At 40.9% G+C, this 20,089-nt stretch overlaps 1 protein-coding gene across 10 annotated transcripts in view; it reads right to left on the minus strand.

Moving 5' to 3' along the window:
• Window positions 1-479: 479 nt before the first annotated feature.
• rapgef2b (Rap guanine nucleotide exchange factor 2b) overlaps window positions 480-20,089 on the minus strand; it is a 247,410-nt gene continuing 227,800 nt past the window's right edge. For 9 of the 10 annotated variants that reach the window (XM_057849822.1, XM_057849819.1, XM_057849816.1 and 6 more), the window contains 7 exons: window positions 17,834-18,057; window positions 17,541-17,708; window positions 15,618-15,770; window positions 12,285-12,477; window positions 11,712-12,211; window positions 9,786-10,176; window positions 480-7,064 (listed from right to left, as the gene is read on the minus strand). In XM_057849822.1, the coding sequence (XP_057705805.1) occupies window positions 9,827-10,176; window positions 11,712-12,211; window positions 12,285-12,477; window positions 15,618-15,770; window positions 17,541-17,708; window positions 17,834-18,057 (1,588 nt within the window). In that variant the 3' untranslated portion in view covers window positions 480-7,064; window positions 9,786-9,826. The remainder of the gene's footprint in view (window positions 7,065-9,785; window positions 10,177-11,711; window positions 12,212-12,284; window positions 12,478-15,617; window positions 15,771-17,540; window positions 17,709-17,833; window positions 18,058-20,089) is intronic. The other variant, XM_057849820.1, reaches the window with a different exon arrangement.

Consider the following 20,089-nt stretch of genomic DNA (forward strand, 5'->3'; position numbering starts at 1 on the left):
CACCAGGAGGTTAATACTTTAATATAAACTATGCAGTTTTTTTTTTTTTTTTAACCTTCATTTTTTTGGGGACCCTGCCTATTAAAAGAATCGGAATCGAGAATCGTTTGGAACCGGAACTGATAAGTGGATTCAGAACCGGAATCGTTCAATTTCAAACGATGCCCTACCCTACTTATCATGCTGTCCGGTCCTAACCAACGAGGTGTCCCATATTTTTTTCTTCAGGGAGTTGGCAACTCCAGCTGATTGACAGTACTAGACGTCCAATCCATCTGAAGTGGAAGGGTTGGCAGCGAATGAATATTCGTTCATTCGCTGCCACCATCCCACTTCAAATGAATTCCCCGGCTACTTGTGATAAACTAAACAGTTGGATTATGAATCTTGGCCAGACGTACTCTACCCATTTTAATGCTGTATCAGTATTGGCGCAACACGATTCCTACCAATGGAAAAAAAACCCATTAAAACAGAAATTGTACTCTGAATGCAGTATTTATTAATTCCCAGCTTCATACAAACTGGATGTTGAGGCATAAACGTAATACATTTGAACAAAAATAGAACCAATATTTACAATTATTGTATTAAAAATACAAAAAAAAAAACCTTGGAAAAAAAAAAATGAGCGCCACGTACTCCACCGATTGTCTTTGTAAAAGACATACAAGTGCGAGTCGTACAAGAGGGGAAGAGAACATCACCAACTAAAATGTACACAATGTCATCATCATCATCATCATCGTCATCATCACAACAGTAGCAGTTCTACCCACGACATCAAACCGACACCTTTTGTGCAACGTCACGTCTTCAAATGCGGCCCGTACAAAACGAAACCAAAAACGTATATCACAATAACAAAACAAAAATAAACATTTTTTTTTTTAGTGTGTTGTTGCCTTCAGTCTATATATTGTAAGACCCGAACCCGAAATCCTTTTCTCCAAAACTGATCAATGTGATCAGCGGGAATCTGTGATTGAAGGAAACATTGGAGCGATTGAAAAATAGCCACAATAATTCATTGGGAGACATGTCAGAAAAGCTCAACATTCAAGGTGGAATATTAGCAGAAATTGTTTGAAAATTCTAACTAAATTCTTGAAAAAATTGCCATTTTCTTCTAATGTGATTATTTTTCTTGGTAATATTTTCGGTTGTATTGGTAATCTACAACTGGTTCCCTGTAAAATTACAAATCTCCCCCTAATCCCTGACAGAATAAAAAATACTGATTTTACAATTGAATTTTTCTGCCAAAATGACATTTCTATACTTGAAAAATTTCGAATCAATTTTTTTCTAACATACGTTTCATTACAAATTGATATTTCAAGCTTCCTCAGGTCATCAGGTCAGTATTTCTTTCCTTGGAATATTAAGATTAAATCTTGTTTTCAATAGTGTTGCACCAATCCCATGATTTAGGCTCCCAATATAGAGTCCGGTGTAGGTACACAATCAGCTCGGGTTGCACAAACTGTTCGAAGATCTGCAATTGACGGTGACGTTCCGATTTCTTGCTAAAGTAGTATGAAAAAGTATCTGAACCTTTTGGAATTCCTCACATATCTGTCACCAAAATCATTAAATGTGATCTTTGTCAAAATCACACAGATGAAAAAACTGTGCTTCAACGAAAACCACCCGAACATTTATAGGTTTTCATATTTAAATGAGTATAGTATGCAAACAATGACAGAAAATAACTGGAAATAACCAAGTGAACCATCACATTTAATATTTTGTGGTCCCTTGTTTGGCAGCAATAACTTCCACCAGACGCTTTCTGCAGCTGCAGATCAGTCTGGCACATCAATCAGTACTAATTTTTGCCCGTTCTTCTCTATAAAACTGCTGTAGTTCAGTCAGATTCCTGGGATGTCTGGCACGAATCGCTGTCTTTAGATCATGAAGCAGCATCTCAATGGGGTTCAAGTCTGGACTTGGCCATTCCAGAACGTGCATTTTGTTGTTCTGAAATCATTCTGAAATTGATTTACTCGTGAGTTTTGGATCATTGTCTCGTTACAGCATCCATCCTCTTTTTAGTTTCAACTGTCTGACAGACGGCCTTGGGTTTTCCTGCAAAACATCTTGATAAACTTTTGAATTCATTCTTACATTAATTATTGCAAGTTGTCCAGGCCCTGAGGTAGCAAACAGCCCCAAATCATGATGCTCCCTCCACCATGCTTCACGGTGGGGATGAGGTGTTGATGTTGGTGAGCAGTTCCATTTTCTTCCACACATGACGTTGTGTGTTACTCCCAAACAATTCAACTATGCTTTCATCAGTACACAAAATATTTTGCCAAAACTTCTATGGAGTTCATTTGAAGTGCCTTTTTGCAAACATTAAACAAGCAACGATTTATTATATACACATATAGTTGATGTGTGCACAGAGATATTAGACTGCCTTTCTGAGTATTCTGCCCTGAACTCTTGGTGGACGGCCACTCCTTGGGAGAGAAGCAACAGTGCCAAACTCTCTCCATTTGTAGACAACTTCTCTGACTGTCGATTGATGAACATCCAGACTTTGAGAGATGGTTTTGTATCCTGTCCCAGCTTTATATAAATCAACAATCCTTGATCGCAGGTCTTCAGACAGCTCTTTTGACCGAGCCATGATGCACATCAGAAAATGCTTCTCATCAAGACATTTCTTACCAGGTGTGTGTTTTATAGTGGGTAGGACAGCTTTAAACCACTCATCAGTGATTGGGCACACACCTGACTTAAATTTTTTGGTAAAAATGGGTTTCAATTGCTCTTTAAGTCTCGTTAGGTAGATGGTTCACTTACTCATTTGTCCCTCTTCTGTCATTGTTTGCATGTTATCCTCATTAAAATATGAAAACCTATAAATGTTTGGGTATTTTAGTTAAAGGCCAACGACGTCATGCATCAAGAGAGACAATAGCTAATTAATATGCTCACTCGCCACCCTGTGGTCTGGGGTGTGAATTGCAACCTGTCAAAATGACGGATGGACTTCAGTTTTTTCCGTCACCGTTTTAAAAAACCGGTCAACGACGGAAAATATTCTGTTAACGCGACCCCTGCGCGTTTCATGTACTCCGTTACATTTACTTGAGTAAAAACATGTATTTGTAAGAGTACTTTTACAAAGACATACTTTTTACTTTTACTTAGTAGATTTGTGAAGAAAAAAACGCTTCTTTTACTCCGCTACTTTGGGCTACAAAAGAGTCGTTACATTTTTCCTCTTTATTCTACATATTTTTATTTTTGCTATCAATGCCAAGAGTAACTCTAGTAATTTCATCAATGAGACATCGCAATAATCACGACTCCATTATACCAATCAGACGCAAGCTTGCTGTTCTATGATCACGCCAGCCTGTTCATTCATGTGGCCTCTCTAAAGCACAGTAAATACTAAGTACTGTACAGTTTTAAAGTGATTTATAAAGAAAGTTACTTCCATCCTTATTGAATATCTATCCACCAATAGATTTCACTATCTTTGACGACGAGACAGCTCCTACATACATTGCGCCACGGCTTCCCGTAGGGGGCTGGGCCAGGCAAAGCGTCGTGAAAGCTTTAACTGTGATAAACTCAAACACGCTGTGTTCTAACACCGGATTTAGGTGGAAACAGGACAAAAGTTTTAGCGCAAACAAACAGGCAGGAGTCTCTCAAGAGTGATTTGGTCGAGGATTCAAGGTAATTATTATATAAAATAGCGCCATGCATGCCCTTTGACACGTTGTGAAAAAAATGAAATGGAAAAAAATTTGCATAACTTTAGCTTGAAATATTTATGTAAATTGAATGATAGCTGCCCTTTTTTTTTTTTTTTTTTGCTTTAACCAAGAATCTACACTGTTTGAAGTTGATATCTATAGAAATTCCTGGATTCACACATTTATTCACAAGAATTTTCAACCTAAAAAGCTCTTTGTTTTGTCATGGCCGCCATGTTGGATTTTGTAATCCTACACAATGGTGTAACTTTACATTCAAATAATCAGGTGATTTTCGGCCAACTGCCCGTTTTTTTTTTGGGGGGGGGGGGGGGGGGGGTTGCAAAAAAAACCCTAGTAATTTAGACATTTCTCAGCTCAGACACAAAAAAAGTCTTTTCTGTGTGTGTTTTTTTTTGTGTGTGTGTGTGTGTGTGTGTGTGTAACATTCCGATCTAAGAACGACAAGGGTCATAGAGCCGGCAAGACATGCTAAGGAAACAGTGACATCGGAATTCAAACTAAATAAGTTGTGATTGTATCCAGATAAATTCAAAACTTGCTTTTGCTGAGTAAAATTAAGATGATTTTGCATGCTTTCCTCCAGTATTAAGTTTCCGATGTGAAAATTTATTAGCTGTTGAAAACTTATGTCAAAATTGCACTAAATTAAAAAAAAAAAAAAAAACTCGCTATTTCAGGCAAAAACCTATACGTTAAATTGTGCTATTGATCCTGAAAATATAGGTGATTATCTCTACATTTGGTGATTTTTGTGCATATTACGTAAAATCTAAGAATTTTATAGCCATTTTAAGTTTTGTTATACTGATATAAAATATAATTAATCGGGATTTTATTAGGGAACGACTAAATATTTTTGATGCCGCTGCTCATCGAGACTTACAGTATATATGCCTAAGAGAGGTGCCTGTTTTGGTTTTAGGTCGCTTGTGGCTTTGGTTTTGAAAATATTTGAACTAGGCCCCCTACGGAGCGGCCTCACGCCCCGTTTCCCGTCAACTGATAGTGAAATCCATGATCCATCATCCACTGCTTATGTTACTTTTTTCAAATAATGAAAAATGTCTTCATATAAATTGTCCATTTTTGACACAATGGAAAAGACGAGAGTTTTTGCAACCCGAGCATTGTGGTGACTTCATCAGCAGGCGCAGGTTTTTGATGTCGATACTGTACCGATATCACATTACTTGGGGGAAAATATAGCTTTTTTTTTGTTTGAAATACTCAATTAGGCTAGGTTCATACTACAGGTCTTAATTCACGAATCCCATTTTTTCGTGTTTTTCCGAGTCAGGCATTAACTGTCTGAACGTGACAAGTCGCATAGAAGTGGACCATTTCAAATCCGATCTGGGTCACTTTCGTATGTGGTTCAAATCCGATCTGGGCCACATTTTTTCAGAACGTGACTGGCGGTCTGAACTGTCAAGACTCTCAAATCGGAATTCATGCAGCAATTACGTCATCAAATAGCGGGAGAGACGCTACGGTAGCAGTGCAGCTGTGCGTTATTAGCGCCAGGCTTGACAACAGTCATAAAAAAATTAAAATGAGTTGAGGATAAGCCTGAGAAATGATCGGTTTTCTCTCTGCTCTATGTGAGCAATATTTCAACATTGCCTACACGGCTGAGAGTCGGGGCAAACTGCCCGTATGTGTGTGTGACATGCACGGACAGTGCGTGCATGCTATTGATCCATATAAACTTTGAATATAAGCCTAAACGGGGATTATTTACGTACGTCTGTTATTTGTGTCCTCTTTTTGAAAAGCAAGATATGATATCCCTGGAAGGACGGATGACAGCCAGTATGTGCGACCATTTGTTTTGATGCTTCTGCGCATGCGGGTCTTTTTGCTCAGCGCGTGTCGGACTAAGAATTAATGCGCATGTGTGATACTTGAGCGGTGTCAATGGACAAAGGCAATCTGAACGGGCACGCCAAAAAAACAGATATGGCAAAAAATCGGATTTGTGCATTAAGACCTGTAGTACGAACCTAGCCTTATTGTATACTCACTTGACTGTAAACTAATTGCCATTATGTCTTGGTCAGACATTGCTTCAGTCAATGGCTGCCGTTGACTCTGCTAAACATCCAATCCATTTGAAGTGGGAGCCTTCCGCTTCAAATGGATTGGACGTCTACTACTAATAAACTAACTGGCCAAGATCACTAGTAGATGCCCAATCCATTTGAAATGGGAGGGCTTGCACCGAATGAACGAACATCAATGACTTTTTTGTGCTGTATTGCTATTGGTGCAACACTAATTATTAGCATATTTCTTGTTAAAATGTTTTTATCCTTAAGACTTTTTCTCATAACATAACCTCCTAATAGTAATCTTTCAATGTGATTTGATGCAATTCTGCTTCTGTTAACATTCTAACTTGAACTGGTTTTCATGTGCGCGTGACTTTACCACTCCTTCGCATCAAACCTGTTGGCAGCAGTTTTTTTTTTCTTTTTCAATTTGAATTCCTTCGCCACCGAAGTCTACAAAAAACAACAACAACAACAAAAAGTCCTCCCGTCGAGTCCCAGTCATCAGATCTTCTTTTTGTGTAACAAGTCCGAGGGGGTTGTCCATGATGATGTCAAGGAAGCGTTGTGGAATAATAAGGCATTTCACTCTGCTTGCTTGGTGCGCGATGTGCTCGTAAGGCGCTTTTTTTTTTGCACATTCACGTCAAATGTGAGTCACAATTCGTTTTCCAGTCCTTGCGCCTTTCTTTAAGATCCCCCTTTTTTTGTTATTGTTGTTGTGCTTTTTTTTTTTAACGGTTACCCTGGCGTCCAGGTGCGCGTCGGCTAGATTTTTGTGCTGAAAGTGCTCGTCAAATATGTGTGAAATGTTATCGGTTTTAATACTGGCGTCACTGTTCCGACATCCTGGAGCGGGTCAGGAGTGCAAAAGACTTTGATTGAAAGCGTCCTCCAAACGTCTGCTGCAAGTGTTTTTTTTGTAGTTCATTTTAGTGCAGATGGATGTCAACATTGTTGCCGTTTTTTTTTTTCTTTAAATGTCTTGGAATTGTCCCAAAAGTGCCAGCGTTTGTCGTTTTTCACCTCCTCCTCTTCTTCTTCACAGTATTTTCTTTATCATGTTTTGCATGCAGGGTCCGTCAACCCCCCATGATGCTTTAAGGCGGGGGAGCGGGGAGGAAGGGGAGGAGCCAACAGGAGCTCCCGCCAATCAGGAGGCGGAACAGGCACGTACGTAGCTTGACGAGAGCAGAGTGGTCGCTCGGAGGGGATGGCACGTTGCTGCTTTTTCCTCTTCAAACTGCCGACACCTGCTCATCATCTGCGGAGAGGAAAAACAAAAATAAAAAAATCGTGGTCACTCTAAGCTAGCGAAGAGTCAACATTTTTCCTTCAAATGGCACTAAAATTTTAAACATCAAATGAAAATGTACAGTTTATATCGGTAGTATTCAGATTTTAAGTCTGTAAAAACAATTTCTTTTATGGTAATTGGGGAAGTTCTATTCACATATTTTTGCACACGAGTCTGAGAATTTTTGATTTTGAGTATCTGCAGATAAAGAGTACCGATCCGATACCTTGGAAATTATAGACATCAAATCCATTTCAAATTGGGCAAGCTGGCATTAGCCGTCGTAGATGTCCAATCCATTTTGACTGGGAGTCAAATTGGATTGGACGTCTGGACTGTCAATGACAGCAAATGAGTTAATTCTTCAAAATAAAAAAAAATGTATTTTTAAAACCTGACATTTCTTTTTCTAGTAATATTCGGATTAAAAAAAAAAATCTTTGCTGATTTTTACTCAAACACCAGAACAAGTGCATTTTTTAATGTTTATGTATTTTTGATAAGAAATGAGCATGTAGGTTTGCCTTTTCACAGTGGTATGAAAAAGTATCTGTACCTTTTGGAATTTCTTACATTTCTGCATATAATCAGCATCAATTGTGATCTGATCTTTGTCAAAATCACACAGCTGAAAAAACAATGTCTGCTGTAACTAAAATCACCCAAACATTTATAGGTTTTCCTATTTTAATGAGGATAGCATGCAAACAATGACAAAGGGGGGAAAAAGTATGTGAACCCTCTGCCTATGGAGACTTAAAGACCAATAGAAACCAATTTTTACCCAACAATTGAAGTCAGGTGTGTGCCCAATCACTGAAGAGTGGTTTAAAGCTGCCCTGCCCACTATAAAACACACACCTGGTAAGAAATATCTTGATGAGAAGCACTGCCTGATATGCATTATGGCTCGCTCAAAAGAGATGTCTGAAGACCCGCGATCAAGGATTGTTGATTTATATAAAGCTGGGAAAGGATACAAAACCATCTCTAAAAGTCCGGATGTTTATCAATCGACAGTCAGAGAAGTTGCTTCTCTTCCCAAGAGTGGCCGTCAACCGAAGATGATGCCAGGAGTTCAGCGCAGAATACTTAGAGAGGTAAAAAAGAAACCTAGAGTGTCTGCTAAAGACTTACAGAAATCACTGTCACAGTCCAATATCTCTGTGCACACATCAACTATATGTAAAACTGTGGCCAAGAATGGTGTTCATGGGAGGACTCCACGTAGGAAGCCACTGCTGTCGAAAAAAAAAACATTGTTGCTCGTTTAATGTTGGCAATGTTGGGGGGAGGTGGGGGCACAAAATAATAAATGTGATGGTTCACTTACTTATTTTCCCCCCGTCTGTCATTGTTTGCATACTATCCTCATTAAAATATGAAAACCTATATGTTTGGGTAGTTTTAGTTAAAGCAGACACTGTTTTTTCATCTGTGTGTTTTTGACAAAGATCAGATCACATTTAATGGTGATTTTATGTAGAAATGTGAGAAATTCCAAAAGGTTCAGATACTTTTTCAAACCACTGTAAGTTGTGTTTTCTTTAAGCCATTTTCAAAGAGCAAAAAATAGCAAAGAGGGTGTGCTAAAACCTCATGATTTGATTTCGATGGCTTAAGTTTTGTCCAATCATCTCCCAGAAGTCTCAATAGCAACTAAATTCAGTGTATTAAGTGGTTTTGAGACACGAACGTGTCATGTCCTTCAGCAGCATGCTCAGTTCTGAAAGGGTTAATATTCGGTAATTTAACAATCTTATTCTTGTAAAATGAAAACTTGAATCCAATAAGTAATCCAACTTTTTTGTCATTGCTTATAATTAGTGCTGCAACAATTAATCAATTAACTCGAAGATTCGATTAGAAAAAAAGATACGAATTAAATTTTGTTGCGTCGAGTATTCGTCTAATTAAAGAAGCGTTGTAATGGTTTGTTTTGAAAGTGTTTGCATTTTAGTTTTTTTTATTTGAGTGGATACACTGCCCTCTAGTCTGCCTCATTTCACGTGGCTGACTCCATCTGCTCCCTGTTAAGACCAACACAAGCTGTTTTTGTTTGAGCAAATTTTTTTTTTAATGCATTCATAATTTAGTTTATAGGTATATTCAGCTGTTTTTTGTGGGAATATGTGTCTGTACCATTTGTTAAGAGCATTGTAAAAAAAAATATTAGCATTTAAGCTAGCGAACTTTTGTTATGTAAGCTTGCCAATTGTTCTTTTGTTGTACATACATGTTGTTCATTTATTAATTTTTTTATACCGTTTGAGGCTGAGCCCAGGTATTTAAATTTTTCATGTTCCTTATCCGATTACTCAATTATACGAACTATTTAGTTCATCGATTAATTGACTATTAAAATAATCGCTAGCCCTACTTATAATATAAAGTATTACTCCTCTACTACAAATACTACAAATAAAAAGTATGAGCAACTACTACTAACATACTCAGAAAGACTCCATCCATGGTGCCAGTGGGGGTGGGGGACACTATGTATGTGTGCGTGCTTGGGGGGGGTGATGTTGAACTTCTGGTCCCATGCATGCAAATCGCACTCTAAACAAGCAAATGATGGTCAATCCAAAATATTCCAAAGGATTTAGAAGACTCGGACCAAGTGTCTTGGCATGCATTGAGGTGGGGACAAGTGGGTGTGGGGCTATCTGATGATTCAGTCTTTACCTGCCCAATGGTTAGGGGGCGACCCCCCCGCACACAAACTGTCACTGTCGCTGCGCCCTTGGCTTCCTCAGATCGACAAGTTTAGGAGACTCACCCTCCTCTTCCTCCTCCTCATCCGCCGCCGCCTCGTCGTCGTCCTCGTCCCGGGATCGCTGGGGTCCTCCCCCCCTCTGTTTGGACGACGCCTGGTGGGCATGTGAGTCGGGGGACTGCGTCACCATGCGCGAGCGCTGGAGCGCCGTGGTGTAGTCGGGCGGGCGGCGGCTCGACGGCGTCGTCAACGTTGCAGGAGCGGGGCCGGGAGGGGGCGTCGACTGGCCGTCGGACAGGGTCAGCGCAGTGTAGCCGGGCGGCGTCGGAGGGGGCTCGCGGTACCGACCCTCTTTCCGGGCTGCGAGGACAACAAAATCAACTGTTTGTACATTCAACACACAGTAACAATTAGAGGAGTTCCAAAAAATCGATTACTACATGCATCGCCAATTCAATTACGATTCATAAAGGTTCAAAAACGATGAATTTCCCTCATAACTTTAGGACAGCCGCTCGTAGCGGAACGAAATTTAAGACACGTCTGCGGCGCAGACACCGTTAACAGACGCACGCACAACATTATGATGGATGCTCCCAGTTACTAGAAGAGAGATTTACTCCTTTTTAAAAGCCTGGAAAAGAAATTTGTGTATGAGACAGGCAGGCACAGGTCTAGTTATTTTACAAGTTATTTTTTAGAGCGAGAGGGGAAGAGAGATAGTTCGTTGCTCCTTGTCTTTCAGATGTCCAGCAGTAGTTTTAAGGCTTTTCAACTGAAAATTCCTGAAGTGTGTTGCTAATACCTGTGTGCGTCTATAAGAGGTGAGTACACAAACCCTCTTGTACTGTTTAGCCTTTATTGTTGTTGTTTTTCAGATGTTAATAGTTAGCGCCGAGCGCTAAGCTAATTAGCCAATTCGCTAATGTGTATTTCATATGCAGAACGTGTAAAACCATGATTAAGTACAGCGGTAACACTACAAACATGCGAAGTAGTACAGAAATCAGTTGTTGCAAGTGCTGCGTGGGCGGGCAGGGAGAGAAGAAAGTGCGCGCACTGTAATGAGTGTGTGTGTGGGGCTATGTTGGAGGCTGCCTTTTTTTATGTGCTCAGCAATAAACGCCACAAGTTAAAAGTGATCAAGAGCAGTTGTCATTTCCACCTGTCACTCCAAGAGTTACACAAGGGAGGTAACACTGTGAAAAAAGTATATTAGTTAAAAGAAGTCTTATTTCTAAAGACACTTTCTTTGTGTCCAGAACATGTGGAATTCATTCCACCGGTGTAAATTTTATTGTATTGTTGAGAGAAATAAGTATTCCTTTTAAAATAGTTAAAGTTGTTCACTTTCTTGTAAAAAAAAATAAATAAATAAAAAAGCTTAAGGGCAGCTTTTTGTTGTATCCATCGTTCCTGTTGAATCATAAGGATATTTTAAATAAATAATGGACATAAATTTGTTTGGCTACTTTATTAATCAATAATGTACGATGCATCGATAATTGTGATAATCGCGATAACCGTGATCATCGTCAATACCGTGATCATCGTTCAAAAATCGAATTGTAGCACCCTGAATCGTAATCGAATCGAATCGTGGGGTGCCTAAGATGGCACACCCCTAGTAACAATACTTGTAGATGTCTAACCCATTTGAAGCCTTCCACTTCAAATGGATTGACCGTCCAGCACCTTCAATGGCAGACAATGAGTTAAAAATTGTCTGCCCAAAACATGATTGCAATGACTTCACAGTCAAGTTAGTATGCAGTAATTCAGTATTAAAACAAAAAAAGTATATTAAAAAAAAAGCTGTTTCGGCCAATACCATACAGGCAAAAAAATGGTACCAGTGCAACGCTAGTTGTAACCGCTATAATGTGAATACTTACACATAAGTCCTTTACAGGCGGCGGTGACGGGAGAGGGCGAGGGCGAAGGCCGCCCCGTCTGTTTGGCGTCCTCAGACCCGGTGGACGTGATGCTGCTGGTCTCGGCGTCGGCGTTGACGTCTTTGCCGCCCCGCCTCTTGATGGTCCCCGTGTCGCCTTCCGAGTCCTCGCCCCAGTAGGCGGCGGACGAAGACGAGGACGAGCCGGCCGAGGCCCAGCTGCCCCGAGCCTGCGCCGCCCAAAGCAGGGCTTCGGGGCCACCGCCCGGCGGGAGCCCCCCGCCAAAGGCCAGCGTCTCCCAGCTGCGCCCCTGCTGCATGGTCTGAATGTTGTCGTGGGAACCGGACGAGCAGGACGTCCAAGAGCCGCGCCCGCTGTCGGCCGCGTCCAAGGACACGCGGTCGCCCTGATCCTGGGTCAGCTCCTCGGAGCTGGGGGACGACAGCACCGTGGGGCAGCCTGCGTAGATGCCCCGGCAGTCTTGCATCGACGAGTATGATCTGCGAGCCCATAACGAGCACGTTAAAGCTTTGGCAGAAATAAGGCGGAGGGACTACCAGTGAGGTCACATACCCAAGGCTGTATTGGTCAGGATCGGTGGCGGCCCTCCGTTCCAGGCGCGTACCCCCTAACTGGGAGTCACCGACACACCCCGAGTGCCTCAGACGCCGCTCGTCCTCGAAGGACAAGTTGCTGAGCAGGCTGGACCGAGAAGACATCTCACTCTGACTGCAGTCCGAGTATGAGTCGCCCGTGCGATTGTAACCTGAGACGTGTTAGGGCACAAACCAGTAGACTTTAGCCTGCAGTTAATATAACCTGGAGTAGAAGCATGCAAAGTTTCCAATGGCGTACCGTACGCAGGCTATTTTTAGACCGTGACGTCGCATCGTAAAGCGGAAGTAAAGCCAAAGTGGGACATTATAGACCCGCCCTCGCATAGACCCAACGTAAAAAGTGCTACTTTTCTCCAGTAATCTTTCAAAAATGAACATGCCGATCACGCATCGCTTTTTTGGGAACTTGTAGAAACGACTCTAGACATTACGACACATGAAGGATGTTTTCTTCATACTTTTCCGGAAACCAAAAACTAGAGACGAAAAAATGTGAAGACCGAATCAACTTGCGCGGACTTTAACACCAGCTCGGCGAATCCATTCACGTTTCATATGCAGTAAACATTATGTTGGGTTGGCATGGTCTTTCAGAGGACAAAGAGGTAAGCCATTTTTATATTTTTAACTTATTTTTTAGCGTAACGTTGTGCCGTACTGCTTCTGTCTGACAATGAATGACCTGAAAAGAATTACATTGCTATCTGACTGCCACTGTTACCGTTTGTTATGTATATAAAAAAACACAACTTTAGTCAGGAGGAAGTGTAAATAGATTAAAGGATTAAGATGTGTTATCAATGAAAAAATTAAAAGTGTTTGTTGGCTGTCACTGAGTAGCATTTGCGATCGCTACACAAAGCTAACTAAATTACCCCCAAGAGCGGTAAGAGACGTAGGACAACCAGAGGATGTATAAGAAAGACAGGGCTGATGGCAAAGGATAGCTTGTTGAAACAGCAGAATGTCATTGTCAGTCGCGTCGATAAAAAAGCTAAAGCTATGCTTAGGTCGGCTCGTTTTTTTTCCGTCTTTTTCAGCCTTCGACACTAAAGCCATCTCTTTAACTGAACATTTTTATGTTCTTCCACATCTTTGCCAGTGAATTTGGCACCAGGCACATCATTTTTGGAGAGAATAGGTAGGTTTAACTCTGTAAACATCTCCTTCGTACACGATTTCCATTCATTTCCTATTAGGGACAAACGGTGGCTTGTCCTTACTTAGCAACAGTAGCTAATGTTATGAATATTAATGAGCGGAATTGACGTGTTGCTTGCGGTACGCCATTCTTAGATTATCCGCGATTCGGCCGTGGAAGATTCGAGAGCAAACACTCAAATTCCGATTATTGAAATATGTCAAGTACAGCAGAACCAAAACACAGTCAGCGCGGTCTTCACGACGCAATGAGGAACGGACCGAGAGTAAACATCATGCTTGTCATTACCCAAGTAATGACAATGCTCACGGCTCTGGCTCAACTCCTGCCGCTAGATTAAAAAAAACAAAAAACAAACAAAAAAAAAAACAATATTACCTGACTGCTGCCAACAACCGCTACAAACTACGTCCACATAATGCTACGGTAGATATCACTAGAGGTGGGAATCTTTGGGCACCTAACGATTCGATTACGATTACGATTCAGAGGCTCCGAATCGATTATAAATCGATTTTTGATACTTCCCCCTTCCCCCGCTTTTAATATTTTGTACATTAGTTCCAAAATTGTTCAAAAATCCTCTCAGGCTAAACCAAACTAATATTTCAGTATCAAATTAACAGTAAAAAACAGTAAATAAAATACTCAAATCCCCATTATGTATCGGCACCTTTAACTACATTCAATTTATTCAATGATGTGAATCAACAGTTAAAAGTTGTTACAATTTCTCCCGTTATTCCATAATTTCCCTTCTGTCTGCTTTCGACATGTCAAAGTTTTAAAACTGCTTCATCATTTAAAGATAGATTAAAGTCAGGATTTTGCCGATTTAGGAGTATCTTAGATAAAAAGTTAAATAAGTTCGCAACAACAGAGCCTTCTAGAGAAGTCTACTGCTTCAAGATGGCGGCTGTTTACTAACGCGGCACCTACTAAACGGCAAGACTGTCATTTCGCATCTAGACTCTCTTTACATTCTTGAATGGCGCCGTCGTCTGTAATTTAGCATCTAGTTCTACATATATCTGATATCTACCGTAGCCGTATGTGGCCGTATGTTTGTAGCAACTAGCAACTGGGCGTTGTTTGAAGCAGCTGTTGGCCGCTGTCAGGTATTATTGTAATTTTATCTAGCGGCATGAGTTGAACAAGATATTTAATCTCGGCCCGCTCCTCATTAGGACCCGAAGACCGAACTGACTATGTTTTAGTTCTGCTTTACCTGGTATAATTCAATAATCGGAATTTGGATGTTTATGAATCGTTCTCGAATCTTCCACAGTCGAATCGCGAATAATCTAAGAATCGGAAATTTCGCACGCCTCTAGATATCACATGTATAAACAACTAGATGCGAAATGACAAGACTCGGCGGCATTAGCAGCACATGTAAAGAAAACTAGATGCAAAATGTCAGACTTGCCGGCATTAGTAAACAGCCGCCATCTTAAAGCAGTAGACTTCCCTGGAAGGTAGCAAACCTTCCAAGCGAACCTAATAATTTTTTAAAATCTAAAATACTCCTAAATCGGCAAAATCTTGACATGAATCTATCTTTAAAACAGTTTTAAAACGTTCACACGTCCAAAGTAGAAGGGAAATGATGTAATTACAGGTGCAATCTTAACAACTTTAACAGTTAAATTAAACAATAAATTATTTGAATGTAGTTTTAAGTTGCTGAAACAGAACGGGGACTTGAGTATTTCATTTACTGTTTTGAATCGTTAACTTGATACTGAAATAGTCTTTTATTTAAGCCTGATGTACGAAACATTCAAAGCAGCTAATAGCTGGGGGGTCAATAATCAATTTATAATCAAATCGTTAGGTTCTCAAAGATTCCCACCTCTAACAGGGAGATTAAACTAATAAATTGTGTACAATTTAAAAATGTGTCATTCTTGGACGTTCGAAATTACATTTAACCTTGATGTCTGAATTTACGTTTAAAAAATATACATTCATAGATTATTGAAGGAATATACAAAATGCAGAAAATTAAAAGCTGTACTAAATTGTCTTGAGCCTATGTTTGAATGTAGTTTTGCAATTATGCAGTACACAAGAACAGGCAACAGGGGGTGTAAGACTACCATAGTGAGAGATGACTATATTTACCCTTCTTGGGCGAGCTTTGCGGGGAGCCGGGTGGCGACGAGAGCTGCGAGGATGCGTTGGACGTCGTTGAGTCCTCCGGATGCCTGCGATGGCGCTCGCTGGCCTCTTCTGAAAGCGACAGAATTTTCTTCAGGGACTGTGGGGAGCTGGTGCCTGAAACATAAAAACAACAAAATAAGACATTGACCATTGGTTAGGGAGGTACAAAGTACACATTTAAACACACATTTTATCTGGAGTTGTGTCGCAGCGACACTAGGTAGCAACAAGCGCTCATAAACATTAGACTAAATACTTTATGCAAAGTACTGAGGCAAACCGAACAATTGCAAAACAATCACCTGCGTGTACATATCGAGATTTACATCTTCAGTGAAGAAAATAGGTATTTGAACACCCTGCGATTTCTCCCACTTGTAAATGATGGGCGGGTTTGAAATTTTCATGGTAGTTGCTTGTCCAGTGTGAGAGACAATCTAAAGAAAAAAAAGTCTAGAAATCACTGTGTATGATTTTTTTTTAACAATTTAGCCATTTTATACTGCTGCAAATAACTATTTGAACACCTGTCTATTAGAAAGAATTGTGAGCCTCAAAGAGCTGTTAGTCACCTTTAAAAAGTCAGACGAATAAGTGGAGTGGAGGTGGACTTTTAGAGTCTGACTTTTTGACCTGTTTGAGGCAGTTTGCTGCATATAAACACCTGTCCACCCCATACAATTAGGAAGACTCCAATTCCTAACATGGTCAAGACCAAAGAGCTGTCCAAAGACAGAATTGTAGACCTCTACAAGGTTGGACAGGGTTACGGGGCAATTGCCATGCATCTTGATGATATAAGATCCACCGTTGGAGCAGTAATTAGGAAATGGAAGCAGCTAAACATTACTGTCAATTCTCATCGGACTGGGGCTCCATGCAAGATCTACCTCATAGGGTCTCAATGATCCTACAAATGGTGAGAAATCAGCCAAGAACTACACAGGAGGAGCTGGTCAATGACCTGAAAGGAGCTGGGACCACCATTTCAAAGGTTATTGTTATAATTTAGCACTAAGACGTCATGGTTTAAAATCATGCGTGGCACGGACGGTTCACATAAACCAGCACATGCCCAGGCCCGGTTTAAGTTTGCAAATGACCATTTGGATGATCCATAGGAGTCATGGGAGAAAGTAATGTGGTTATATGAGATCAAAATGGACCTTTTTTGTCTTAATTCCACACAGTGTTTGGAGAAAGAAGAATGATGAGTACAATTGCAAGAACACCATTCCTACTGTGAAGCGTGAGGATGGTAGAATCATGCTTTGGAGGTGTTTTTCTGCATATGGGACTAGACGACTGCACTGGATTAAGGAGAGGATGACTATTGTGAGATTTGGGGGAATAACCTCCTTCCCTCAGTTTGAGCATTGAAAATGGGTCGTGACTGGGTTGATGATAATTGCCGGAAGCAGACAGCCAGAATAACTAATAACTCTGTTTTTCAGTGACAGCCCAGAAACCTGATTGATCTAGAGAAGATCTGTGTGGAGCAGTGATGCAAAATCCCTGCTGCAGACTATGCAAACCTGGTGAAAAGTTACAGGAAATGTTTGAACTCTGCAATTGTAATCAAAGGGTGCTGTACCAAATATTAACATTGATTTCCTCAAGTGTTCTAATACTTATTTGCAGCAGTATAATACAGGTAAATATTTTTTAAAAATCATACACTGTGATTTCTGGATTTTTTTAAAGCTTGTCTCACAGTGGACAAGCACCTACCATGAAAATTTCAAACATGCCCATAATTTCCAAGTGGGAGAACTTCCAAAATTGCAGGGTGTTCAAATACTTATTTTCCTTACTGTATAAAGATGTTAGCTTTTTTCGGAAGGAGGGAAAACGGGAAACGGTATGCTAGCGAACTTGTCTCACCAAAAGGAGGCAGGTCCTTGACGGGCACCTTCTTGCGTGATGGGTACAGGGCCACAGCAGGGACTTGCAATGCCTGGGGGCCCTTGGCTAGCTGCCCCCTCTGCTGGCTGGCCGCTCTGGACACCACGGGGGACGTGTCTGCTCGGCGGACCCCTGAGTTCTTAGGCACTGGACACGTAACAACAACACACATTATAACAGAGGATTTGACCAGTAGTTTTGTGAAACCAACCACACATATAAAGCAATGGAATGTACAGAAACAGAAAAAAATGACAACAATATTAACTCACGTGTGCTGACGGAGGGCTCGCACTGCAACGAGAGCGTCTGCAGACTCTCCTCGTTGGTTTCCAAGCTGAGGTTGGCCAGATACTGCTTGACCTTGCGCGCCATTTGGGCGTCCTCGTACAGCTTCTTTGCATTGAGGAAGGAGCTCCGCCGCACTCTCTTTTTGTGGCCGCCCGTCTGGTTCACGTCCAGCACTGCTGCGTTGGCGCTGCCCTGACTCAGGGACCTACGCCGAGCGCAAACACCAAAAACATTGAGAAAGTAGGCAAGATCCTTATTCATTAACAGAGTGCACGCTTCAGTAGATACTGTAAACGCGTCTAGTGTTGCAAAACATGCAACAACGTACAGTTAAGTGTCCATAAAATAATTCAGCAGCATTCCAGGTAGAAGTAAGCGATTGTGATCTTGCTACTTTGTCTTCATAGTTGACATTTTTGTGGTCAATGCACATGGAATCTGGCTTATCGTCTAAGTACAACCATATTACCAAAGATTAAGAGCTGATTATTAACAAGTAAGAGATACAAATCTTCATGGATTAAATCCTATAATTGGAAAACAACTTATACTTTTCCTTGCTGGCTTCCATGTGTTTCCCATTAAATTTAGCATATGCGGACCACAAAAATGGCAAGAATGGTAAAAGAGGATGCCATATGTCAGGAGGCTTATGGATGTCTTACCACGTTTAAAAACACAACAACTTGGAAATAAAAAACAAAAAAACTTTTGGAAAGCACGCCGCTGACGACGTCACAGCTAGTACTGATTTCAGCTACTGTAAATGTCAACTTTGCTGGGACAAGATGCCTAAAACATCAGTGTAAAAAAAAACCAAAAAAACACTATAATCACTTATAAATTATGACAGTCACAATGTTGTGAGACAACATTTTTTCTATGTAGGTATCCTCAGCAAAGTGATGTGTTAGTTGTTAATATCAGGCAGTACAGTGAACCCCACCTATTCATGCTGATCTGGGAATAAGACCCTTTTGTGGATAGCAAAAAATACACAAATACAGTGGGGCAAATAAGTATTTAGTCAACCACTAATTGTGCAAGTTCTCCCACTTGAAAATATTAGAGAGGCCTGTAATTGTCAACATGGGTAAACCTCAACCATGAGAAACATAGTGTGGGGGAAAAAAAAAAAAAAAACAGAAAATCATATTGTTTGATTTTTAAAGAATTTACAGTGCCCTCCATAATTATTGGCACCCCTGAAAAAGATGTGTATATAATGTATGTGTGTGTATTTTTGTGTGAGACCAAGAATACACACGGTCCCAGGCTTCAACTGGGACCGCGTGCTTTGGTCAGATGAGATCAAGATTGAGCTTTTTGGCAACAAACACTCTAAGTGGGTCTGGTGTGCCACGAAAGATGCGCATGCTGAAAAGCACCTCATACCCACTGTGAAGTATGGGGGTGGGTCAGTGATGCTGTGGGGCTGTTTCCCTTCCAAAGGCCCTAGGAACCTTGTTAGGGTGCATGGCATCATAAATGCTTTGAAATACCAGGACATTTTAAATCAAAATCTGTTGCCCTCTGCCCGAAAGCTGAAGATGGGTCGTCACTAGGTCTTTCAGTAAGACAATGACCCTAAACATATGGTCAAATCTACACAGAAATGGTTCACCAGACACAAAATCAAGCTCCTCCCATGGCCATCTCAGTCCCCAGCAGTGTTGTTAATAACGGCGTTACAATATAACGGCGTTACTAACGGCGTTATTTTTTTCAGTAGTGGGTAATCTAATTAATTACTTTTCTCATCTTGGCAACGCCGTTACCGTTACTGAGGACGGAAAGGCATGCGTTACTATGCGTTACTATATTGGTCGAAAAGTCTGAGGGAGACGGACTCACCGAGACGACAGAGCAGAGCAGGAGTAGGGAGGAGGCAAGAAAGTTGTGACGCCGAGCAAACGCGATGCTAGGTAGCTCCAATAATACATGTTGTAGCCGAAAGCCTACAAACTACGCCCGTATGTTATGGTAGATATGGTAGACATGGTAGATATCCCATGATACTAGATGCAAAATGACAGACATGGCACTAAATGAGTTAGTAGACAGCCGCCATCTTAAAGCAGTAGACTTTTTGGGACGGCTCTGTTGTAGAGAACCTTCCTAGCGAACCTAAGTAACTTTTAATCTAAAATACTTCTAAATCGGCAAAATCTTGACTTGAATCTATCTTTAAATGATGAAACAGTTTTAAAACTTTCATATGTCGAAAGTAGAGAGAA

Source organism: Corythoichthys intestinalis, chromosome 11 (genome assembly GCF_030265065.1).
Source record: "Corythoichthys intestinalis isolate RoL2023-P3 chromosome 11, ASM3026506v1, whole genome shotgun sequence".
Lineage (NCBI taxonomy): Eukaryota > Metazoa > Chordata > Actinopteri > Syngnathiformes > Syngnathidae > Corythoichthys > Corythoichthys intestinalis.